General features: G+C 64.7%; 1 protein-coding gene across 2 annotated transcripts in view; it reads right to left on the bottom strand.

The window, feature by feature from the left end:
* TAFA5 (TAFA chemokine like family member 5) overlaps positions 1-26,078 on the bottom strand; it is a 96,505-nt gene that overhangs the window by 18,493 nt on the left and 51,934 nt on the right. For both annotated transcript variants that reach the window (XM_080660749.1, XM_080660750.1), the window contains exon 2: positions 18,781-18,930. In XM_080660749.1, the coding sequence (XP_080516875.1) occupies positions 18,781-18,930 (150 nt within the window). The remainder of the gene's footprint in view (positions 1-18,780; positions 18,931-26,078) is intronic.

The following is a 26,078-nucleotide window of genomic DNA, read 5'->3' as shown; positions in this document are numbered from 1 at the left end:
GCCCCTCCTCCCTGGGTCCCGCCCCTCCTTCCTGGGCCCCACCCCTCCTCCATGAGACCCCACCCCTCCTTCCTGGGCCCCGCCCCTCCTCCTTAGACCCCGCCCCTGCTCCCTAGGCCCCACCCCTCATCACAGGTCCCGCCCCTCCTCCCTAGGTACCCCCTCCTTCCTGGGCCCCGCCCCTCCTCCTTAGACCCCGCCCCTGCTCCCTAGGCCCCACCCCTCATCACAGGTCCCGCCCCTCCTCCCTAGGTACCCCCTCCTTCCTGGGAACCCACCCCTCCTTCCTGGACCCCTCTTCTCCTAACTGGGCCCACCCCTCCTCCCTGGGCCCCGCCCCTCCTCCCTAGGTCCCGCCCCTCCTTCCTGGGCCCCGCCCCACTCCTTGAGACGTGCCCCTCCTCCCTGGACCCCACCCCTCCTAACTGGGACTCCACCCCTCCTCCCTGGCCCTGCCCCCTCCTTGAGGCCCCGCCCCTCCTTCCTCTACCCCTAACTGGGCCCCGCCCCTCCCTGGGGCCCCTCCTCCCTGGGCCCCGCCCCTCCTGGGCCCCACCCCTCCCTGGGGCCCGCCCCTCCTGGCCCCCGGCTATGGTCCTCCTGCCACCTTGCAGCAGGTCACTGCGGGCAGCGGCGATGCTCCTAATTGCATTAATATGGATCAGGCCAACATCGATGCCGAACAAGAGTGCAGTTTGCAGACTGTGATTCAGTCAATAAAGCTCCCCCACCCGCCTCTGTGGGGACGGGTGTCGCATTCCGAGGACGGACGCCCTGGGAAGGTCACTCCCAGCTCCCTCCAAAAGCAGGCGGAGCCGGTCCAGGTCCTGGAGCCCGGCACCCTGGGAGCCTGAGGCGAGCAGAGCAGGGGTGTGCACTGCCGGGGGGGCGTCCTCCCCGCGGAGGGGCACAGAGGGGGACGGAGGGGCACAGAGGGGGACGGAGGGGCACGGGTGCCCGCACGGCCTGGTGGTCACAGCAGCCGGGGAAGCGACAGCAGAGGAGGCCAGCACCCCAAGTGCGCTGAGCGGGTGCTGAGCCGTCCCAGAGGCTCTGGGTAGGGAGGCCACCCGCAGGGGTGGGGCCAGCCCTGCCGCGCCCCTGCCACGCCCCACGGGGCCCGCAGAGCCCCTGCCACACAATTAGCTCCCGGTCAAGCCAGAAACATGAGTCTCCAAACCAGCGGTCACGTGAGCCACATGCAGCTGGTGAGCCGCGGTTTGCCGCTCTGTTGACTAATGAGTTTGCCGACCGCTGCTCTAAACCATCCGTAGGACTCTCCCTCCAGGACATGCCCTTGCCATCCCCCCCTCCCGCTTCCTACCCCCCCTACCCGCCAGCACCTATCCCCTAACCTCCCAGGGACCCCGGAGGCGTGCAGCCGGGGGACAAGGGGCAGCAACAGCTCCCCGGGCTCCCCGACCCTCTCCAAGGCCCCTGCTCTGTGGCTTCCACGTGAGCCAGGCCCCCCCCCCCCCAATGCACTCTCCATGGCCTCTAGCCAATCCGGGATCTCCTGCTGCGTCAGAACGTTCTCGCTTGCTCCTCTACCCTCGTCTCCTGATGGAAATCTCTCCACAAGAAGACAGGAATCCGGGGTCGCCTCGTCTCCCCGAGAACAATAAAAAAATAAAAGTAAAAACAGCCCAGGCTGGTGTGGCCCAGTGGGTAGAGCGGCAGCCTGCAGACCAAAGGGTCCCGGGTTCGATTCCGGTCAAGGGCAGGCACCTCGGCGGCTGGCTGCTCCCAGCCCGGGCCCTGGTCAGGGCTCCTGCAGGAGGCAGCCAATCGATGTGTTTCTCTCACGGGCTCGGCCGCTAACCCGTGACCGGAGCAAACACGGGCACATGTGTCGAGGGCCCGCCAGACAGGGCCTCCGAGTGGTCACCCTCGGGCCCTTCCTCCCACTTTCATCGACGTTTCTCTCTCTGTCTCTCCCTCTCTCTTCCACTCTCCCTAAAAAATCAACGGGAAAATATCCTTGGGTGAGGACTAACCAAAAAATTAAAAATGAATAAATTAATTAAAAATGAATAAATAAACAACCCAGGGCTGGCCGGCCGGTGTGTGGGGCTGGGGTCACACCCACCGGCCACAGGCTCCCAAAGTGGCCACTGGAGCCGGAACTCCGTCCTCGGCCCGTCTTCCCTGCACACAGACCATGGAGCCAGAGCGGACGGACGGACGGACGGACCGACAGCAGTGCCTTCCTCTCGGGCATGATGGGCCCGCGTCCCCACCTGCTACCTGACCAGGGAAGGCTCCCCGCCCTGCCGTCCTGCCACAGAGCCGGGCGCAGGGCCTCCGACCTAGGACACAGCCTGCTGCCCACGCCAAGGACCCCAGAGACCCACCTGCTCACTAACCCGATTCTCTGGTTTAGAAAGAGGCAGAAACGGCGGGGGGGGGGGGTGTGGGGAGCCCCAGCTGAGAGGATCGAAGGGAAGCGGGCGGCAGGGGAAGTGAACAGGCAGACGCTGGTCGGCGTACTTCAAAGACGCCGTCCTCAGAGCGGGTCACAGGGACGCGGCGGATGTGAAATCAGCTGCTGAAGGGCTTCAAGGAGCCGGAGCCGGAGCCGCCGGCAGTTCAGAGCGAGGCTGCGGAGGAGGACACGCTAGACCCGTGGTTCTCAACCTTCCTAACGCCGCACCCTTTCATACAGCTCCTCACGCGGTGGGGACCCCCAGCCATAACATTATTTTCGTTGCTACTTCATAACTGTAACGTTGCTACTGTTAATGAATCGTAATGTAAATATCTGTGTTTTCCGATGGTCTTAGGCGACCCTGTTAGTGGTTCTCAACCTGTGGGTCGCCTAACCAGGGGTCCTCAAACTACGGCCCGCGGGCCACATGCGGCCCGCCGAGGGCATGGATCCGGCCCGCCGGGTGCCGCTGCCTGTCCTGCTTAGCAGCCGACGCATCCCGGGCCCGCAGTGCGCATAGGAATTTGTTCATAGTTTTTTTTTAAACCCTAGTCCGGCCCTCCAATGGTCTGAGGGACAGTGAACTGGCCCCCTGTTTAAAAAGTTTGCCGAAACCGGTTTGGCTCAGTGGATAGAGCGTCGGCCTGCGGACTGAGGGGTCCCGGGTTCGATTCCGGTCAAGGGCATGTACCTTGGTTGCGGGCACATCCCCAGTGGGGGGTGTGCAGGAGGCAGCTGATTGATGTTTCTCTCTCATCGATGTTTCTAGCTCTCTCTCCCTCTCCCTTCCTCTCTGTAAAATATCAATAAAATACATTTAAAAAAAATAAAAAGTTTGAGGACCCCCTGCTTTAGACCATCGGAAAACACAGATATTTACATTACGATTCATAACAGTAACAAAATGACAGCTATGAAGTAACAACGAAAATAATGTTGTGGCTGGGGTCCCCCCCGCACGAGAAGCTGTATGGAAGGGTGCGGCGTTAGGAAGGCTGAGAACCACTGCGCCGAGCGACTCGGCTGAGACCCCGTCCAGCACCCAAGTGACGATGCCCCTGCACAGGCCGCCGTCAGTGTCGGGGGCTGGCTCCGCCCCGAGCTCGGCCAGGAGCACCGATGCCACTGGCACCCCGGCCTCTAAGGCAGCTCCACACAGCCAGCGCGCCTGGGCGGCGCCGTCCCAGCCCTCGTTGAGGAAACTGGTCTAACAGGCGCTCACGGGACGGCACGGGCACCCGAGGGCAGGCACCGGGGAGATGGCGCGCGGGAAGCTCGGGAGCTGACCTTGAGCGTCCGTTCTGATGGCCCACGGAGCACCCACCCAGCGGGATGCCCCCCCACAAGGGCTCTGAACCCCACATTCCAAAGCAAGTTTGGGAAGGCCCCTGGCGGGATGCGAGGCGGGACACACAGAGGTTACGACCGAGGAGTGGGCCAGCACCCTGGCGTCAGAACCCGTGGCCGCCGGGGGCTGGGATGGGCCCGAAATCCCTGCCTCCCCGGCTGGAAGAACTGACCTGGCTCTGTGATTCTACGCCCCCCCCCTCCCCCCAGCCCCCACCCCCCGAGGGCCCAGGGCACCCTGTGCTCTCAGGAAACCGGTATCCAACTTGCATCTTCTCCCCACAACGTAAGCCATCTCACAGGATCGCTGTTTTCTGGGTCGTTCAAGGGAAATGATGCTTTCCAACAAGCGCACAGCAGTTCTATTTGGGCATGAAAACAGGGTTCCTTTCTCTTGTTCACCGTAGACCCCTCGGCGGCCCCGATCCCCTGCCACACACACTGAACACGTAGCGCGCGTTTCAAAGACACACGTGGAAGGGGGAGTCATGTCACCTGCCAACATGGAAAGCAGGGCCATCTCCCACAAGCCACCTCTCCCCATGTCCTTGGGGAAGGCCCGAGGACCAGGCGCCGAGACGAAGGGAAGGATAAGGAATGTGGGCAGTCCCGGCCCGGCAGAGGGACGTCGACGGGTGGAAGTGCCCACGTTCGCGGAGGTGGGGAGATGCCACCTGATAACACCCACCACGTGCTGACGTGGTCTCTGCTCCTCGAAGCGGGTGCCGCACCCACTTTGCAGATGAGGAAACGGAGGCTCAGGGAGGTCAAGGGGCTGCTTCTGGCGGTACCAGAACGCGGCCCAGAAGGCCTCATGGTTCCTGGTTCCGTCAGGCCGCGCGCCCATGGAGAAGGCAGGACGCAGGCTGACCCCCACTCAAGGGTGGAGGCCGCCCCGGGCGACAGGTGACCCCACCCGGGTGCGTATCCCTGAGCTTCCCAGTGGAGCACCCGGAGGTCAGACACGCGCCAGGTTGGGGGGTGGGGGTGGGGGGAGGCATCCTCTCTGAAAAGGCACCTGGTGTCGGGGATCCCCGGCAGAGAGAGGGGGCGCCCTGCAGTGCAGGTCGGAGGGCCCCGGGGACTCATCCCAGGATCCCTCGGTGATGTTGGGGGTTTTCTCTGCTCCTTCTGCCACCACGGAGGGCCCGTCCGCCCAGCTCTGTGCCCGGGAACGTCAGAGGCACGATGCAGGGAGCGCGTCTGAAGTCTGAATGGCCGACGGCGCCGGAACACAACGACCCCCTGCGTTTCCCGATAAACACCGTGGATGGGGGCGGGGGCGGTGTCTCCAGGCCCCTGATTTACGGGCCATGAGCAATGAGGGGGTGACTGAGAGGTTCAGGATTTCCATTCACACGGACGTTAGTGTGGCTGTCCTAGCCGGGGAAAGCGGCGTCCCACCGTGTCTATTACTCAGGTCACAGTCACCAGGGGCCCGTGAAGCCGCTGCGGAGATGCGCCGTTCGTCACGGCTCCGTCCTGCCCCGTCACCCTCCGCCGACACGCCCAGCCCTCGGCGCCTTGACGAACGCCGGGACCCAGATTTGCAGGTCGTCACGGCAGCTCCGACATCCACTCGGTGCTCCTGGCGCCTTGACCTTGGGTTTGCCACACCAGCTGCCCCCCAACAGACCCCCTCCCTCCTCAGGTCCTGGGACCCGGTCCAAGGGGTCCGACGGGGGTGTGGGGCTGACCTCGGCCGGCCCTTCCCTGGGTCCAAGCTGCCAGCCAGCCACGGGCTCGGCCGCTAACCAGGGACGGGAGCAGACACGGGCACGTTTGTCCAGTGCCCACCAGCCAGGGCCTCCGGGGGCTTCGTGCTCGCCCTCGGGCCTTCCTCCAGCCAGGCCCTCCATCAAAGAGCGCGCCAAGCCTCTCCTATCCAAGTCCCAACGGCCTCTTCAGAGGAAAAATGCCCTCCATCGCAGGGCTGTAACCAAGACTGCGTTATTTAACGCTAGAGGCCCGGTGCACAAAATCCATGCACAGCGGGTGGGGGTCCCTCAGCCTGGCCTGCGCCCTCTCCGCAGTCCAGGACCCCTCGCTCCTTACCACTCGGCTCGCTGCTCCTTAGCGCTGCCGAGGAGGTGGGAGAGGCTCCCGCCACTGCCCCTGCGCTCGCCAGCCGTGAGCCCGGCTTCAGGCTCCCCCTGTGGGGGCGCAATGACCACCGGGGGCGCACTGACCACCGGGGGCAGCTCCCGCGTTGAGCATCTGCCCCCTGGGGGTCAGCGTGCGTCATAGCGACCGGTCGTTCCGCCGGTCCTTCTGCCATTCGGTCGATTTGCATATTAGGCTTTTATCATACAGCAGGGGTCCTCAAACTTTTTAAACAGGGGCCAGTTCACTGTCCCTCAGACCGTGGGAGGGCCGGACTATAGTTTAAAAAAAAAAACTATGAACAAATTCCTATGCGCACTGCGGGCCCGGGACGCGTCGGCTGATAAGCAGGACAGGCAGCGGCACCTGGCGGGCCGGATCCATGTCCTCGGCGGGCCGCATGTGGCCCGCGGGCCGTCGTTTGAGGACGCCTGGCATACAGGATAACAACCAGCATTAAAGGCTGCCAACCTGATGTACAGAGCGACCAGCAGCCAATTCCGGGAGACAGGAAGCGGGCACCTGCCCCTCCAGCACCTCAGGGCCCAGAGCAGCCCCTCCCGGAGGATTTAAATGCTTAACCCAGGCAGAGTCCACGCCTCCCGCGCCTCACGGCTGTGTCCATGCTTCTGTGATTCACACGGGTGAGGCAGCTGGCCAGGTGCTGCACCCACTTTACAGATAAGAAAACTGAGGCTCTAGGAAGTTAAGGGGCTGCTTCTGGCGGTACCAGAAAGTGGCCCAGAGGGCCTCGCTGATCCTGGTTCCGTCGGGGACGTGGGGGATGTGGGGGGGGGGGGGGGACGCGGCTGAAGCCCTGCAGTCTGTGCCCCAGGCCCGACTCGCCGAGCGGAGAGGCAGCGCAGGTCTGAGAGCTCTGGGTGCAGACCTGAGCTTTGCTCACCGCTGTGCAGAGGCTGGAGGGCAGGGTGGGCCCAGAGCCGACGTGCCACAGAGTGGGGGCTCCACATACCGCCTCCCCCCGCGGTGCCCTATCCCGGGGCATTTGACTGTCCGCCGGGAGGGCCACCAAGCCAGGGGCCCCGGGGAGCCAGGCCTGGGCTGGGCCCGGGGTGGGGCCTCCGTTACTTCCTTATGGAATCACAGCCGGAGATGCTGGTGAAGGTGGGCAGGGACCCGGAAGAGAGACCCCATGCATTCTCAGCGTCCAGGGCGTGCGTGACCGGCCGGCTCCCCGCTGCCACGGCGGCGGAGACGATGAGCCATTAGGTGTGACGGGACCCAGGAGGAGGCCCAGCGCTCCCATCCCGCCTCGAACACGCTTCTAGAACTTTACACCAAGTCGCGGTGGGTAACGAAGGCCAGGACCTTCCGATAAACAACGCTGGGTCTGCCAGGCACCTGCGTGGGGAGGAGAGACGGCCAGACCTCCCTCAGAGCAGGAAACATGGACCAGGGCGTGCGGCAGACCTGACGCAGCAGGGCCTGTCCACGGAGGGCGTCCCCTCGGCCTTGGGTGAAATCCTGCTTCTTGAACAGAACACAAACCACAAAACGTGAAAAGAAAAGGTGGGTGCACTGAAGCGGGCTCAAACGGAGAACCGTGCCCGTCGGGTAACACCCACCAGGAGAGGAACAGGCCAGGCTGGGGTGGGGGGACAGCAGCACCGAGGGACCAGCACGGGGTCGGAGGCGCCATCGGAAGACCTCTGCGAGCCATTTAAAAAGACAAACAGCCCTGACCCGTGTGGCTCAGTGGATGGAGCGTCGGCCTGCGGACTGAAGGGTCCCGGGTTCGATTCCGGTCAAGGGCATGTACCTTGGTTGTGGGCACATCCCCAGGAGAGGGTGTGCAGGAGGCAGCTGATCGATGTTTCTCTCCCATCGATGTTTCTAACTCTCTCTCCCTCTCCCTTCCTCTCTGTAAAAAATCAGTAAAATATATTTTAAAAATAAAAATAAAAAGACAAACAGCCCAATGGACATGGGTGGGGGGCCTGAGCCGGTGCCGCCGGGTGCCCTCCTGCTGGCCAGGGCCTGCGAGAGCGCGTTCGGCGACATCACCCAGCGGAGAAGTGCAGCTCGGGCTGCGGGCAGGAGGTGGCTCAGCCAGCAAGGCTGAGAATGACAAGTGCTGGCAAGGGCGCAGAGCCAAGGGCCCTTCCCAGCGCTGCTGGTGGCAGGCTCACGGTGCGGCCCCTTGGAGAATTCTCTGCAGCAGCTGCGGAGGCCACTCCACCTCGGCCCTCTCGGCTACACGCATGATGAACCCGGCGCGTGTGTCTACTAAACGCGCACGCAAACGCACCCGCAGCCGCGTGTCCATGACCAGACTCAAAATAACCTGGGCGCTCCCCTTCCGTGGAGAGACACCGTGGGGCGTCCCACGGGGCGCTGCGCAGCCACGGTACGGACACGGCCTCCTCCTCCTCCCTCCCTCCCTCCCGACCTCACTCACTCTCACACCCCCTCCCCCGCCCCGGGGTGCCTGGCCCCTGCTCACCCACCCGCCCCTGCCGGGCACCGTGCACAGGCCCACAGGTGAGCACACACCTGTCCAGGGGGGAGGAGGGCTCCAGCCACACCGGTCCTCCCCCTGGCGCACAGAAATCTGCCCCAGCTGCTCAGGCCCCGGTCAGGGGGGCTCAGGTCCTCCCCACGGGTCCTGGCACCCGAGGAGACACCCAGCACCTGGACCGCGGAGTCGCTCGTCCCGTCACAGCTGCTGCTCTGTCACCCGTCGGACCTCTCCCGACGCTCACTCTTGCTGCGAGGAACCTACTGTCCAGAGAGCAGCAGATGGGTCTTTCTAGAAGGCACCCCCATGCACCCAGCAGGTGGGAACCCGTCCCTGGCCTGGGAGTCTGTCCTTCCACCTGCTGAACCGGCAAAGGGGCAGGAACGCCCGGTGCACCCCAAAGCCCGGTGCACCCCAAAGCCTGGTGCACCCGGAAACCTGGTGCACCCGTAAGCCCGGTGCACCCCAAAACCCGGTGCACCCTGAAGCCCGGTGCACCCCGAAACCTGGTGCACCATGAAGCCCGGTGCACCCTGAAACCTGGTGCACCCAGAAGCCTGGTGCACCTCGAAACCTGGTGCACCCTGAAGCCTGGTGCACCCCAAAACCTGGCGCACCGCAAAACCTGGTGCACCCCAAAGCCCGGTGCACCCCAAAACCTGGCGCACCCTGAAACCTGGTGCACCCAGAAGCCTGGTGCACCCCGAAGCCCAGTGCACCCTGAAACCTGGTGCACCCCAAAACCTGGCGCACCCCTAAGCCCGGTGCACCCCAAAACCTGGCGCACCCCAAAGCCCGGTGCACCCCCCAAACCTGGTGCACCCCGAAACCTGGTGCACCCCAAAGCCCGGTGCACCCCAAAACCAGGCAGAGCAGCCCTCTGTCCTGCCCAGAGCCGGGAGGGCGGGGCCGGCACGCTCCCCATCACCATCGCATGATCAAAGCTTTTGCTCAGATCAGAATCACACTGTTCCCTCCAGGTCCCCGGCTGCGCTACTTAATTTAGTTTGAAATCGCGAGAAACATCAAAGGGAGCGGGAGGTTCTGTGCTCCTCAAAGGGCGGCCTCCTTTGGGGGGCGTGGACGCCGCCTGTGCTCCCAGGTGTGGGGGCCCAGGGCCCAGTGCTCGCACCTCACCAAGGCCCTCCCACAAAGGACCTGACTCTGAGTCTATCTTTGTCACCCGGAGCCGGAGCTGACGCCCCGGAGGAGGGGCTAAGCTACAGGGAGGAGGGGGCTAAGCTATAGGGAGGGGGGGCTAAGCTATAGGGAGGGGGGCTAAGCTATAGGGAGGGGGGCTAAGCTATAGGGAGGGGGGCTAAGCTGCAGGGAGGGGGGGCTAAGCTATAGGGAGGGGGGGCTAAGCTATAGGGAGGGGGGCTAAGCTATAGGGAGGGGGGCTAAGCTATAGGGAGGGGGGGCTAAGCTATAGGGAGGGGGGCTAAGCTGTAGGGAGGGGGGCTAAGCTATAGGGAGGGGGGGCTAAGCTATAGGGAGGGGGGCTAAGCTATAGGGAGGGGGGCTAAGCTATAGGGAGGGGGGCTAAGCTGTAGGGAGGGGGGCTAAGCTATAGGGAGGGGGGCTAAGCTATAGGGAGGGGGGCTAAGCTGTAGGGAGGGGGGCTAAGCTATAGGGAGGGGGGGCTAAGCTATAGGGAGGGGGGCTAAGCTATAGGGAGGGGGGCTAAGCTGTAGGGAGGGGGGCTAAGCTATAGGGAGGGGGGCTAAGCTATAGGGAGGGGGGCTCAGCTATAGGGAGGGGGGCTAAGCTGTAGGGAGGGGGGCTAAGCTATAGGGACGGGGGCTCAGCTGTAGGGAGGGGGGGCTAAGCTGTAGGGAGGGGGCTAAGCTGTAGGGAGGGGGGCTAAGCTGTAGGGAGGGGGGCTAAGCTATAGGGAGGGGGGCTAAGCTGTAGGGAGGGGGCTAAGCTGTAGGGAGGGGGGCTAAGCTATAGGGAGGGGGGCTAAGCTATAGGGAGGGGGGCTAAGCTGTAGGGAGGGGGCTAAGCTGTAGGGACGGGGGCTCAGCTGTAGGGAGGGGGGCTAAGCTGTAGGGAGGGGGCTAAGCTGTAGGGAGGGGGCTAAGCTGTAGGGAGGGGGGCTAAGCTATAGGGAGGGGGGCTAAGCTATAGGGAGGGGGGCTAAGCTATAGGGAGGGGGGCTAAGCTGTAGGGAGGGGGGCTAAGCTATAGGGAGGGGGGCTAAGCTGTAGGGAGGGGGCTAAGCTGTAGGGAGGGGGGCTAAGCTATAGGGAGGGGGGCTAAGCTATAGGGAGGGGGGCTAAGCTATAGGGAGGGGGGCTAAGCTATAGGGAGGGGGGGCTAAGCTATAGGGAGGGGGGCTAAGCTGTAGGGAGGGGGGCTAAGCTATAGGGAGGGGGGGCTAAGCTATAGGGAGGGGGGCTAAGCTATAGGGAGGGGGGCTAAGCTATAGGGAGGGGGGCTAAGCTGTAGGGAGGGGGGCTAAGCTATAGGGAGGGGGGCTAAGCTATAGGGAGGGGGGCTAAGCTGTAGGGAGGGGGGCTAAGCTATAGGGAGGGGGGGCTAAGCTATAGGGAGGGGGGCTAAGCTATAGGGAGGGGGGCTAAGCTGTAGGGAGGGGGGCTAAGCTATAGGGAGGGGGGCTAAGCTATAGGGAGGGGGGCTCAGCTATAGGGAGGGGGGCTAAGCTGTAGGGAGGGGGGCTAAGCTATAGGGACGGGGGCTCAGCTGTAGGGAGGGGGGGCTAAGCTGTAGGGAGGGGGCTAAGCTGTAGGGAGGGGGGCTAAGCTGTAGGGAGGGGGGCTAAGCTATAGGGAGGGGGGCTAAGCTGTAGGGAGGGGGCTAAGCTGTAGGGAGGGGGGCTAAGCTATAGGGAGGGGGGCTAAGCTATAGGGAGGGGGGCTAAGCTGTAGGGAGGGGGCTAAGCTGTAGGGACGGGGGCTCAGCTGTAGGGAGGGGGGCTAAGCTGTAGGGAGGGGGCTAAGCTGTAGGGAGGGGGCTAAGCTGTAGGGAGGGGGCTAAGCTATAGGGAGGGGGGCTAAGCTATAGGGAGGGGGGCTAAGCTGTAGGGAGGGGGGCTAAGCTATAGGGAGGGGGGCTAAGCTATAGGGAGGGGGGGCTAAGCTATAGGGAGGAGGGGCTAAGCTATAGGGAGGGGGGGCTAAGCTGTAGGGAGGGGGCTAAGCTGTAGGGAGGGGGGCTAAGCTGTAGGGAGGGGGGGCTAAGCTATAGGGAGGGGGGGCTAAGCTGTAGGGAGGGGGCTAAGCTGTAGGGAGGGGGGCTAAGCTGTAGGGAGGGGGGGCTCAGCTGCAGGGAGGGGGCCGCGTGTCCGGTGCCCTGCACCATCTCTGAGACTCGGCCCAGTAGCTGCCTGGCTCTTCTCCCTCCACAAGGTCGTCCCGGGGACGCTGGGCAGGGCCCCTGTGCCAGACCCTGGCGCACCTGGACCTCTCCACGGACCAGGGCCCCCAGGGGACCGAGGCCGAGGCAGTGCTGGCCAGGACTCGGGGCGTCCCTGCTAATGGTCCAATCGCAGCCACGGGGGCCCCTCATGCTGGGGCGCATCAGCTCCCGGAGTCCTGGGGAGAATTTCCTCAAAGGGGTTTCCAACACACCCCTCCCCGACCAGCTGATTAGCTCGAAAGCTGATTAAAGTGTCTAAGGGGGGGGGGGGGCGGCGACACTCACAGCGCACTGGACACTCTACATGATTGTCAAGGGCCGCGGGACGTCGCTCAGATCCAGGGGCCATGGTGGCCCCATGCTCTCCCCTCCCCCGGGCTCCCCTTCCTCCCTCCCCACAGGGACACGGGCTCCGCTCCTCTGCACCGAGCGGCCAGGTGTCAGGTGGTGTCAGGACCGAAGGACAGACGGCCCTGGGCACCCATCACAGCCCTGGGCTGTGCCCTGGAGACACAGCAGGAGGCTGTTCTGTCCTGGGGGCCCCTGGCTGGCTGGGGAGGGCCGGGGTGTGGGGAGGAGAGGAGGCCGAGCTGGCCGCGGGGGAGGGCTCTCCGGCCGCCTCCCCCCCCCCCCCCCCGCCCACCCCGTTGGACAGCATGTGTTCCGTGTAGCGCGCCCGGGACGCTCCTTTTGTTCCCTTCGGTCTCCAGCGTCGGATTCTCTTTGAGGCTATTGTAAACGGAGCCGCTTCCTGAAGACCCTGTGCCCCGCGGCAGAGCCGCGCCATCGATTCCGCCGATCGATCCCGTGTCCTGCAGCCTCGCCGGGCGGCGCCTGGATCAGTTCTGTGTGTGCGTGTGTGTGTCCCTTCAGGCGTTCTCCGTAAAGGTCAGGCCAGCCGTGCAGAGTGACGGGTCCCCCTTTCCGACCCGGGTGACTCCTGTTTATTTTTCCTGCCCGGCCGCTTGGCTCCCACCCCCGGGACCGACCGCGCTGAATGGCGGGGCCGCCGGCAGAGTTGCTGGCCTGGCGCTCCACCTCGGGGCGGGAGCAGCGGTGTCCCCCAGGGATGCGACAGGCGCGGCACCTCCCGTCCGTGTCTGCGCAAGCCCCTCGCCACGCCGAGGGCCCCTCTTTTCCCGTTTTCTGGGTGTTTTTCGTCAGGAAAGACTGGACTCTGCGGGACGCGCACTCTGCGGCTGCTGGGACGACGGCGCGAATGCGACGCGATGTTTTCCACCAACGTGGCACCTACTGGCCTTCCTGCGTCGCTCCGACCCTTCGGCACGCGCCTGGGTTGGACGCGCTAGTTCCCAAGGTGGTACGTTTATTGTGAGATCTCTGCCTGACCCTTCGGGTATCGGGTAACACTGGCCTCATGGGGTGAGTTAAGAAGTGTTTCCTCTCCTGTTATTTCTATTTATTTTTTTGAAGAATTTGAGGAGCATTGGTGTTAATGCTTCTTTTTATAAAAATACTAGCGGCCCGGTGCGTGAAAATTCATGCACAAGAGGGGGGTCCCTCAGCCCGGCCTGCCCCCTCTCACAGTCTGGGAGCCCTCAGGGGCGGGAGGCGACCCGGCGATCAGGGGAAGGCGATGCGCCGTCACACCTCTGCTGCTGCCACTGCCGGCAGCGCAAGCCTCAGGCGGCCCTGGTTAACTGAGCCTTGGGCGGCCCTGGGCGGCTGGGGCGACTGGGTGCCACCATCTTGTGGCTGTGGGCGCCGCCATCCTTGAGGGCGTGGCAGCCCATTAGCATATTCCCTCCTTGTTGGCTGTGGGCACCACCATCTTTGTGAGGGCGTGACGGTCCATTGGCATATTCCCTCCTTATTGGCTGTGGGCACCACCATCTTTGTGAGGGCGTGACGGTCAATTAGCATATTCCCTCCTTATTGGCTGTGGGCACCACCATCTTTGTGAGGGCGTGACGGTCAATTGGCATATTCCCTTTATTGGCTGTGGGCACCACCATCTTTGTGAGGGCGTGACAGTCCATTAGCATATTCCCTCCTTATTGGATGTGGGCACCACCATCTTTGTGAGGGCGTGATGGTTAATTGGCATATTCCCTCCTTATTGGCTGTGGGCACCACCATCTTTGTGAGGGCGTGATGGTCAATTGGCATATTCCCTTTATTGGCTGTGGGCACCACCATCTTTGTGAGGGCCTGACAGTCCATTAGCATATTCCCTCCTTATTGGATGTGGGCACCACCATCTTCGTGAGGGCGTGATGGTTAATTGGCATATTCCCTCCTTATTGGCTGTGGGCACCACCATCTTTGTGAGGGCGTGGCAGCCCATTAGCATATTCCCTCCTTGTTGGCTGTGGGCACCACCATCTTTGTGAGGGCGTGATGGTCAATTGGCATATTCCCTCTTTATTAGAGAGGATGTTCTTACTGATGTCAGAAAGGAAGGGAGAGAGAGATAGAAACATCAAAGATGAGAGAGGATCATGGATCAGCTGCCTCCTGCACCCCCCACACTGGGGATGGAGCCCACAACCCAGCCTGTGCCCTGACTGGGAATCGACCCCTGACCTCCTGGTTCCTAGGTCGACGCTCAGCCCCTGAGCCACGCCGACCGGGCTAGTGTCTCTGTGGTCGGGTTCACCAATGAAGCCATGGGTGCTGGCCTCCTCTCGCTGTGGAGTTGCCATGTTACTAAGGCACCGTCTTCGCTCGCTCGCCACGGGACTATTCAGACTCTCCATCTCTTCTGGAGTCGGGGTGCGTGTTTCTGGGAAAGCGTCCAGCTCGTCCGAGTCACCTCACCTGCGGGCGCACGGTGGTGGTGTTGCCTTTAACCTCGGTTCCTGCAGAGCAGGGCACAGAACTAACGGGGGGCCCCCTCCCGTGCCGTGTTCCGTGAATCGATCTCTCCCCCCGCCCTCGCTCATCAGTCTGGCTGAAAATCGGCTCACTTTGTCCGTCTTTGGAAGAAGCGGCGTGCGGTTCCGTCGGTTTCCGACGCTCCATTTCGTGCATTTCCACTCGGAGCTTCATTATTTCCTCCTCCTCCCGGGCCTGGCTCTCGCCTGCTCTTCTCTGCCAGCGCCGTGGCTTCAACGCCATGTCATTTACGGGCGAGTCTAGACAGCCTGGTTTGCAGTCACGACCGTATTTAACAACCAGGTCGCTACACGTCTGAACATTTGACCACAATTCCCGCAAGTGACCGCGAGCCGGGGGCAGCGCCGGGGGCGGGTCTGTGGGATCCAGAGAGCAGGCGACACCAGGTAGGGAAGCCACACGGGGCTGGGCGTCCGCACAGTCCTGCCGCCTCTGCCCACGGCGCACGGAGCTCCGCGGGCCTGCCCGAGGCCACACGGCTGGAACACACACACACACACACACACACACACACACACGTCTGAACATACACCAACACACTCTTCTGAGTGCTGACAGGCACCCACGCTTTTCCCGCAGTCACGTGGCGCCTGCTGGCCGTCCAGGCCTTTCCCCTCCGAGGGGCCGGGGTCTTGTCACTGCCGGCCCGGGAGCTGAGGACACCAGGGACCGCCCCCCCCCCCCCCCCCAAGGCCTGGGAGAGGGGGAGGTCCTTCCAGGGCTCAGGTGTGTGGCCTCCTCTCCTGGCAGCTGAGCAAGGACAAGCCAGCGAGAGACCGTGCTCAGAGGCCCCGGGGCCGGCCCCCCACTGCGCCTGCACCCACGTGTGGCACCTCGTTCGAACCCACGCCGAGTGAGGTAGCGAGTGAGCGGCGAGTCGATCGCTGCACGGATAAGCCAGGGCTCAGAGGCAGCTGGGCCGTCTTCCCGCTCACATACCCCTGAACCGGCAGGGCCAGCGTGAGCCCCCCGACGCACCCCTGCACCACGAGACCCCACCCCGCCCGACGTGGCCACGCTTTCTCTTCCGTAGACAGGATCCGCACGCGAGGAAACTTACTATGCACAGCAAGCAAAATCATGGAAGAGCCGAGATTAAATTAGGTGGCAGCCCAGAAAAATGCCCACGGAGCAGAAATCGCAGGCTCGCTAATTGGTGGGGCCTCCCTGGGAGACAGGCGGGCTTTAATTTGGGGCTCTGGGGCCCACGCCCGGGGCGCCGGCAGGCTCCGGGGCGGGGGCGAGACCGTGTTTGCGGGCGAACAGACCCCGATTCAATTAGTAATCCACCGTGACCCCCACTGTCCCCGCGGGCTCTCGGAGCTAATGAAGCCGGGAAGGGAAGGCAGCGGCTCGGGGTCTGTGTGCGCCTCCCCCCTCCCCACCCCGCCCCCCCCCCCCCCCCCCCCCGCCCAGCCACCTGAACCAGGAAGAATCAGTCAGTTCAGGGACCGCACACTCGCCGTCACATGCGAGCCCGTTGCGGTCGGGAGCCGGAGACGCGGGCAGGACGGGGAGAGAATTCAGTTCCCTGGGAGCCGAGGTGGCCACTGCCCTGGGCCCGAATGGACCAGGAATCCGGGGGGCAGAGCAGGGTCCGGAGTCCAGAGAGCAGCTCTGGGGTAGCTGCCCGCAGGATCATTAATCACACCCCTCTTATGGGAAGCTGATCCGTAGGAGTGGCAGGAGGGTTTTCATTGTTTCATTTTTGTTTTTTTAATTTTTTAATTGATGTCAGAGAGGAAGAGGGAGAAGGAGAGAAACATCCATGATGAGAGAGAATCATGGACCGGCTGCCTTCTGCACGCCCCCTCCTGGGGATGGGGCCTGGAACCCGGGCCTGTGCCCTGACCGGGAATCGAACCGTGATCTCCTGGTTCACAGGTCGACGCTCAACCACGGAGCCACGCGGCCGGGCAGGAGGAATTTTAACAAGGGACAGACAACATTTTCTTAAAAGCAAAACCAGCTCCCGTGGCCGCACCGTTCGGGAGGGGGGCGGACTGTGGGCAGCGAGCACGCGGTGGGGTAGACAGATTCCGAGTCACCACGTCGTTCGCCCGACAGGCGCTGGCGTCCGTGGCCAGCGTTACCGGAACCGGTTCCGAGAAAGGCAACAAAACCAGCTGCGGGGCCGTGTTCCAGATCCTGAGAACGACCCCTGCCCCCCCGCCACCCCCCACCCCCCGCCCCATGGCAAGGTCAGCCCTGTCCACAGCCTCTGAGGGACCCCCACGTCCCCAAAGCGCCCTTCAGGGCGGGCAGCACTGGGCCGTGGGAGCCATGGGGAAGCAAAGGTGGGGCCTGGGGGGGTCCCCCAAGAGTCCCCTGGCCCCCCGACTCCTTCTGGCCACCCTGGCTCTGTGAGCGCAGCCCCCACTGGGCTGGACCTGCAGCCCGCTCTGCCCCAGAGAGCACAGGGTGCCAGGACCGGGGGTGGCAGCATCGGGGCCTGCTCCTTGGAGCCAAGAGCCTGGGCCTCCCCCCCTCCTCCCCTTCCTGCTGGGGGCCAGGAGTCAGGTCCCAGCCATGGGCCCCAGGCCCACTCACGGCCCACACGTCCCTGGACAGTCCTGGGACACACTCATCGGTGACATCGGCAAGAGTCCCTCATCCAAGAGGCCTCCACTCCCAAGGGGGCCTCAAGGCCCAGCTGACCCCTTCCTGGGGGCCCGCCTCACCCCACCCAGGTCATGAGCTGGCCTTCCCCGCGGTGACAGTGCCATCACTCCCCACGCGCCGCCCCCCCCCCCCATACCTGCTGGTGCTTTCTCCGGTGGATGTGCACCATTCCCGCATTCACCACCCCAGGGACCACGGCGCCCTTCCCGACGGCCTCCGCCACAGCAGACGGACCCCCGTCGACGCCCTCACAGATGCCGCAGACACCCCGAGGCACCGCCCCCCGAGGGCAGCCGTGAGCGTCAGCTCAGCGTGTCTCACCGTAAGGACGGGAAAGCGCCTCTCTCTCCGCTGTGGCCTTCCACACCTTGTGAGAAGCCCCTGGTGACTAAACCCCAAGATGGTTACCTCTGGTTCAAACAGCCCCTCTGTTCCACCTGAGGACCAGAGAGCGACTCTCCAGGCTACATTCTTGCGCCCCCTCCTCCCTGCTGTTTGCACAACGCGGGCATCATTGGCAGCAAGGAGTCTCTAGCTCGTAGAAAGTGCCCTCCCCCCGGCCCTTCAAGCAAGCCTCTCTTGAGCTCTTCGTGACGTTGGCTCTAAGCCTGTTTACAGGCTCAGGAAAAACACTGACAAGACCCCTCCTAGGACCGTGGTCGGCAAACCGCGGCTCGCGAGCCCCATGCGGCTCTTTGGCCCCTTGAGGGTGGCCCTTCCACAAAATACCACGGCCTGGGCGCGTTTATTTTGAAGGAGTGGCGTTAGAAGTTTAAGTTTAAAAAATGTGGCTCTCCGAAGAAATGTCAATCGTTGTCCTGTGGATATTTGGCTCTGTGGACTGATGAGTTTGCTGACCACTGGCCTAGGACATCTGTGGGCCGTCTCCTGCAAAGCAAACACTCTGTAGCTTTTCAAGACAAACCCAGTATCTGCTCAACTTCAACAAAACCGCCCTCCCGTCCTGTGGCTTAGCAACAGCCACCTGCCCTGTATTACCTAGCCATGCACCGACCCTCTCCTCTCTCCAAGAGGAAAATAAACCTCTCTCTGCACCTCCTCTCAGCTGGGAATTCTCTCACAGCCTGCGCCACCGGCCACGCCCTAACTAACCGCACCCACCAGACAGCTCGACTACCAGTGCAGGAGGGGGCCTGCAGCCATGGCACCGGCTCCACAGCGCCTCCTCAGGGCCCGTGAGGGTGCCCGCGCCTGCCAGACCCCACGGGAGGAGCCGGAGCCGCTGGGACTACGTGTGCAGGACACTGGGGCACCACAGCGCCTCCTGCAGACAGCACGACCCCGCTTCCCCTGCGCACAGCAGCACCAAGGCACGACGGCCTGCAGGCTAGTGAGTCCCGGAGAGCTTGCTGGGGACCGGCTCCCGGCCCCTCCGCGGCACCCCGCCCCCATGCACGAGCCAACGCCGCCCTCAGGGCCAATCGTGCCAGGCGACACCGTCAGCCTCCGGCCTGGCCCAGAGGGCATGGGGGGTGTGGCTGCGTCAGGTGGACGCCCGCCGTGCAGCCTCCGTGGCCCTCTCGGGTCCGTGGGCTCCTACCGTCCACGCAGGCGGGCCGCGCTCTCGTGGTGCCCGCGATCTGCCCCTTCCTGCAGGCGCAGCGAGCTGTCTGCCGGGCGATGGTCCTCCGAGGCTGGCTGCTGTCCCGGTCCAGGGTCACAATCTCACAGGTGCCGGCGGCCAGCTGGCCTGCAAGAGAGCACAGACGGGGGCTGAGTGGTCCGGCCCTGGAGACAAGCCGCCATCCCCCTCCCGCCCCCACCTCACGGCCGGATGCCCACCCAGTGGCGGCCTGAGGCTCCTCCCCCTGCTGGGCTGGTGCAGCCTGTCCCTCCTGCAATGTGAGCCCAGCCCCCTCCGGGATCCCGGGACGGCCACGCAGCCCTGGCCTTCACACGCATGACCACCACACGCAGAGGCCCACCCTCCCTGCCTGGCTCTGCCAGTCCCTCAGCCAACAATAAGCACCTACTGTGTGCTGGGAGCACTGTGGGAGCAAAGCAGAGGCCCTGCACCCCGGGGTCACCTCCCAGCTGGGGTCCGCCCACCAGTCACACGGGGACACGGGAAGTGGGGCTGCCCGTGCGCTCAGCACAGACAAGGAGGCGGAGGTGACGGCAGGAGGGGAGGCGGGCCCAGGTGCAGGAGGCAGTCCTGGTGCTGGCCGCAGCCTCTCCTCAGCCCCTTCCTCATCCACACGACCAGGCAGCTCAGGCCCCATCCTCCAGGCGGTCCCGCCCCCCCGCCCGCTCCCCGCCCTCCAGGCGGCTCACTGCACGGGACTGCCCCCAACATTCTGTCATTGTATCACCCCCAGTTCTGCCCAGAGCCCGGTCCAGGGCAGGATGAGGTCGGGGGGCGGGGGGAGCCCAAGAGGCACGGCGTCTGCAGCGGCCCCCCGACGCCTGGCCTGCCTGGGGAGCTGGGTGAGTGGACAGCACAGGAGGTCAGCGTGGGCACCTCCTCCCGACAGCTGGGGCTCCTCCCCCGTCCCGCAGCCACACCCAGCGCCGCCCTGGAGGCGTGGGCTGCAGATCCTGACTCACACCAGCTAATTACACACAATTACACGCTGTGCTAAGAACAAGGCAAAGATACACAAAGAGACATAAATAAATAAGTGGATGAACACAGTGGCAGGGGGAGGCCCAGAGGCTGCCGCTCGGGGACAGCAATGGGGCTCAGAGGCGGCCAGGAGCGCGGGTCTGCGGGGCGTCTGCGGGGTGGGCCGCGGGCAGGAGGAAGGTGAGGGGACCAGGGCTGCTGTCTGGTTTGCGGGTGGCGGCTGCGTGGGCGCCGTCCTGGCTGCTGCTGTTTCAGGCTCTGCGGGGTGACGGGCGGCCCTGCTATTCCTGGTCTTCGCTGCCCCCCCCCACCCCCTCCGCTGACCGCTGGCACCTCGGGTGTTGGCAGTGGCCGGGAAGGGGGGGCCTTCTCCTGGGGACCTGCTCGCTCGGAGCCCTGGCTGCTAATTAACTAAGTGAACAACGGGCTCTGTGACGCCCCCCCCACGCCCCTCCCCACCCCGGGCGCTAACGAACCCATCTTCTGGCACCAGCTGTGAGGACCGCCTGCCCTGGGCACGGCCGCCTCCTGCTGGACCCGCCCTAAGGGGCACCACAAGCGTCTCTGTGCCCAGGGCGCCCCTCTTCCAAGCCCTGCCCTTTTTTCACCGCTCAATTCCTGGTATTAGTGCAGACTGCCCCCCGCGCCCCCGCCCCCCCCCCCACCGCCCTCGCGCCTGGCCCAGGCCGCCTCCACGCCCTCCCTCCCTGCGCAGTGACGTCCTCCGGCTGGGCTGGCCGGGGGTGTTGACCCTGACTCCTGGGAGTAATGGACAGGCGCACCACACCCACCAGCTCCGCCCCTGGCTCCACCACGCTGACCTCGGACCCGGGCCCCAGCCCCGGCAACATCTCCCAACCGCGTCTCCTGGAGGCCCAGGGGCAGCCCGCCGTGTCCTCAGGTGCACAGACACCCCGTTTAATGGCACTGGCGGAGCCATGGATCTGCGGGACGTTTGGTGTGCTGGGTGACCAGAGATCTGAAGAGGCTCTGACAGGTGTGTGAGGACGTCCGTGCCGGGTGCGGGGCCGAGGGTGGGTGCGGGGCAAGCCGGGCTGACCCAGAAGCAGTGCCTGGGGCGGGTCCCCAACCGGAGAGGGGGACCCTGTGGGACCCGCATGGAGCTCAGACAGAAGCCTCCTTAGGAGCCTGGGTCCCAACATGGGCCCGAGGGGAGGGTCTCTGGGCCTGGAGGGGGAGGCAGCGCTGGGGAGCCTGTGTGAGGCCCGGGAGGAAGGGTCCGGGAGGGAGGGCCAGCTTTCCACACTCGGCTCCCGGGCGCAGCTCCTGGGAAGGGTGTCACGCCCAGGTCTCGGACAAACGGGGCCCCACAGAGCACCTGGCACCGTGGGGGCGTGACCCTGGCCCCTGGCCATGGGGGTGCACCCTGGGGACACAGGCCGCCCTGGCGCTATCCATGGTGCTGACACGCCACAGTCTCACCATCTTAGCGGGACACCGTCCTCCGTCTCCTGACCGGGCCCTGACCATAGCAGGAGCTGCATACAGCGCTGACCCGGGGACGCCCTCACCGCACCGGCCTCTCCTCCCTCACCACACCGGCCTCTCCTCCCTCACCCACACCGGCCTCTCCGCCCTCACCGCACTGGCCTCTCCTCCCTCACCCACACGGGCCTCTCCTCCCTCACCCACACGGGCCTCTCCGGCCACAGTGGGGGTGTCCCCCTCAACCTGAGCTGCCCACCTCCTCCCCTGGCCACCATGCTCCCCCATTAAGCCACCGCCGTCCAGGCTTATCCCTGGTCACACAGACCTTCCGCGTGCAGGTCACACCCGGAGGAAAGCCTCGAGGGTCACCCGGAGGACGGCCGCCGCGGAGTCTGAGCTGCTGCGAACCCGGAGGTCACTCTCTGTCTGGGTGTGACTCCGCCCGGCGGGGTCAGAGCGCCAGGAGGGCCCCCTCCATTCCCCGGGGACGAGGACGCCGAGGTCATCTCTGTGACAGCACCGGCGCGATAACAAAGTGAAGTGAGGTCGGGGGTTCAGAGCAGGGCTCCCCAGGCCCCGCAGCTCAGGCCTCGAGGGGCCCCGGCGCCAGCTGTGGGCCCGCCCCATGTTTCCTAGGTCCTCCCGATGCGGAGCTCGCCCGGAGCGGGGGGGGGGGGGCGGGGGGGCAGCGAGCAGGCCCCCACAGTCGCGGGCTGCCCGCCTCTGGGTTGTTGGGGTCCCAGGCACCGGGACCCCAGAGGAGCAGGAGTCCCCACTGGGCCTTACAGCTCCCGCCCCATCCAGATGCCTGTCAGCCCATGTGGGGGACACATGTGGGGTGGGCTGCCCAACGGGACCCGTGCGCCCGGGACCACACACCCCTGCCTGGGAGCCCAGAGCTGCCCGCTGCCCCCGGCCTGGCCCGCAGGGGGCAGGACCCCGAGCTCGCCGAGAACTGCCAGGCCGGCCGCCTCGCCCGGAAGTGGGCTCACCCCCACCCTCAGGAGCGGCTCAGCGGCTCGGAGCCCTTCCCGGGCCCACGGCTCTTCTGTCAGGGGTGGCGGGGACAGGACACGGTGACTGAGGCAGACCCTCCCGGAACATTCCTGAAGGGGGGCCTGGGGTCCACGCTGTACCCTGAAGTGCAGGCCCAGGGGCTGGCCAAGCCCCACAGCCAGACCTCCCGACCCACGCCTCACCCACAGCAAGTCTGTCCCTCTCCCAGCGCTGCCTGCCGACCCCAATTATCAGCAAGGGAGGGTGCAATCGGGGCTCCCCCCCCACCGGGGCCTGGGGCCCAGCTGCCTGCTCTCAGGTGGGAAAATGGGGGCCCAGAGCCCCCCCCCGCAGACGGTGCGGCTCCTCCCAGCGCCGGGATGCGCGAGGCCACAGGGGCCCCGGGTGCTGCGGGCACTTTACGGAGGGACGATGACGGGGACGGGACGCACCGTTCTCCCTGAGGCCTCGCCCATCCGGCTGGCGCCCCGTCAATTACCCCGCTAATGTGCCCATTAATGAGAACACCCACACCGGGCCTGCAGGACAGGGGCTGTCGGCTCAGCCTCGTCAACACCGTGGCACTCCGTGACTCGCCAGTCACTACGAGGCGAGCTCCACGCTCCGAGCGCCCAGCCCGCGGCCGCTGGGGCCTGGGGGCCACCAGGCGGCTCCTGGGTGTGGGCCAGGGACAGAGGGGACAGGCCGTGTGGCCCCCTGTCGTCTCTGGGGAGGGGAGGCCTGGGGGGCTGAGGGGTCCGGGCAGGGACCGCCCGGTCTCCCAGCCCCTGCGGCTCTGACGGAGTGAAGCCACTGTGAGGGGCCAGCCTGGGACCCCGGGAACCCGAGCTCTCCTCCCCCACCCCCCCCCCCCCGCACATCCCTGGGAGGGGACCTGCAGGCACGCGGGCAGCGGGCAGGTGAGAGCCCCCTTTCCCAGCGGGCAGAGGCCCCTCTTCCGCTCACCTTCGTTTCGGGGGGGGGGGGGGGGGGGGCGGGGCGCCCTCGGTGCACCTGGGCCCCGGGAGGGCCCTGCCCGTAGCACTGGCATCCGGGGGGGCACAGGGAGCCCTCACATTGTTAGCTCCCCAGCTCGCAGCACCCGTGCCGTCCGGCTAATACGTGTCTCTGCACTCCGAGAGGGAGGTCATGCAGGACTGCTTCCGGCAGCGGGACTTTTCCTAAGAAGCAGGGCCCGCACGGGAGCCTGCAGAGCTGGCCTGGCCTGGCCTGTCCTTCCCGCCCCGCAGGACAGAAGGCAGCTGCGGGCACAGCTGCCCGCCCTCCGCCTCCCCCTCTGCCCTCCCCCTCCGCCTCCCCCTCCGCCCTCCCCTCCGTCCTCCCCCTCCGCCTCCCCCTCCGGCCTCCCCCTCCGCCCTCCCCCTCCGCCTCCCCCTCCGCCCTCCCCCTCCGGCCTCCCCCTCCGCCCTCCCCCTCCGCCCTGTGGAAGGTCACCCAGGGTTGGCGGCTCCCAGGGAGGACACGAGGCTCCCGCTCGGATGGGGCACTGGGACAACCATCTCTCCCACGTGGCCAGGGGCACCTGGGATTGCACAGGTAAGGTCCCCGGGCACCCCCACCGGCCGACCCGGCTTCCTGGCTGGGAGAAGAGCCACCCCCGGCACCTGGGAGGCAGGTGTGACCCGATGGCGGCTGTGTCGGGCGGTCACCTGGGAGGGTCACCTGGGAGGGTCCCCTGGGAGACCTCGCCGTGCGACCGGCAGTCACGCTCCCTGGGGCTCACCCTCATCGACTTGGAAACGTGTCCACACAGAACCTGCACACGGACGTTGGCAGCAGCGTCTCCCCCAGAACATCCAAACCCGGCCCAGCGGATCCTCCGGGGGGATGGTGCACTGTGGCCCATCCGCGAGGGGCGAGCAGCGCAGAGACATGAGCTCGCAGACCACGGGGAGACGCGGAGGAACCTTACGAGCGCCGGACTAAGTGACAGAAGCCAGTCTGAACTGTCTACACTGTGTGATCCCAGCGCTGTGATGTTCCGGAAAAGGCAGAGCTATGGGGACCAGAAAAGATCAGTGGCTGCCACGGATTTGCAGGGAGGAGAGGGGAGGGAGGGAAGGGGAGGAGAGGGGGAGGGGAGGAGAGGGGAGGGGAGGAGAGCGGAGGGACAGAGGGAGGGAGAGGAGAAGCAGGCATTTCCGGCTGCTGAAACTGCTTTCTGTGTGAGGCTGTGAGGGTGGACGCAGGGCACTGGGCATCTTTCAAAAGACTATCACTGCCCGGCCAGTGTGGCTCAGGGGTTGGGCATCGACCTATGAACCAGGAGGTCAGGGTTCAATTCCCGGTCAGGGCACATGCCCGGGTTGCTGGCTCCGTCCCCAGAGTGGGACATGCAGGAGGCAGCCGATCCCTGATCCTCTCTCATCATTGATGTTTCTCTCTCCCTCCCTCTCCCAAATCAGTAAAATATTAAAAAATAAAAGAAGCCTGTGCTTTTTAAAAAAGGGTGACTCACCCACACGACGGCTCTCTGACACTGAGGTGGGCCTTTTCTCAAACCGTAGAATACACACATGAAATTCACGGTCTCTCCCACTTCCCAGCTCAGCACATCATCCCGTTCGCACTGCTGTGCAGCCGTCCCACCATCATCTCCGATAAACACTGTCCCCCCCGGCCCCTGGGCCCCCCCCGCCCCGGCCCAGCCCTGGCTCCCACCCTCCCACCCTCCCACCCTCCCACTTCCTGTCTCTGTGACTGTGACTCCTCTGGGGCCTCCTGTACGTGTCCCCACAGTACGTGCCCCTCTCTGCCTGCTCACGTCACTGAGCGTGACACCCTCGCGGCTCATCGTTGACGTTTCTCTCTCTCCCTCTCCCTTCCTCCCTGAAATCAATAAACATATATCCCATATAGTAAAAGCCTAATATGCTAAGTATCCGGTCATCCAGTTGTCCATTCAACCAATCAAAGTGTAATATGCTAATGATACGCTAAGGCTGCTCAACCGCTTGCTATGACGTGCACTGACCACCAGGGGGCAGAAGTTCCGACTGGTAGGTTAGCTTGCTGCTGGGGTCCGGCCGATCAGACTGAGCGAGGCGTGCCAGACACGCCCTGGAGCCCTCCCGTGGTCCCTCCCTGGCCCCAATCATGCACCAGTGGGGGTCCCTCGGCCTGGCCTGTGCCCTCTTGCAATCTGGGACCCCTTGGGGAATGTTGGAGAGCCAGTTTTGGCTTGATCCTGCAGGCCAGGACGAGGGACCCCACTGGTGCACAAATTCATGCACCGGGCCTCTAGTACATATATAAAAAAAGAACGACCATTGGGGGCTGCGCTCAGGGAGCCCAACACCTCTGCACCCCTCCCTCCTCAGCCCTCCCTCCTCAGGCCTCCTCCCTACTCAACCCTCCCTCAGACCCTCCCTCCTCAGCCCTCCCTCAGCCTCTCCCTCCTCAGCCCTCCCTCCTTAGCCCTGAAAAGCAGGCATTGCTTGGAGACAGACACGTTTCCAAGGCTTTGAAATGCGCCTTCTGAACATGAAAGTTACGCAATAACACCACCAACTCCCCCAGATTTGAGCCACGGGGAGCAGGACGGGATGGGGTAAGGAGTGTCCTGTGAGAGAGAGCCACACGTCCTCTGACAGCCACACCCTGTGAGAGCCATGCCCTGTGTCAGCCACGTCCTGTGTCATCCACGTCCTGTGAGAGCCACGCCCTGTGACAGCCACGCCCTGTGTCAGCCATGCTGTGTGTCATCCACGCCCTGTGTCAGCCACGCCCTGTGTCAGCCACGCCCTGTGTCAGCCACGTCCTGTGTCATCCACGTCCTGTGAGAGCCATGCCCTGTGAGAACCACA

Source organism: Plecotus auritus (assembly GCF_963455305.1).
Source record: "Plecotus auritus genome assembly, chromosome: 3".
In the NCBI taxonomy this organism is placed as follows: domain Eukaryota; kingdom Metazoa; phylum Chordata; class Mammalia; order Chiroptera; family Vespertilionidae; genus Plecotus; species Plecotus auritus.
This window is presented reverse-complemented; position numbering and strand designations above follow the sequence as displayed.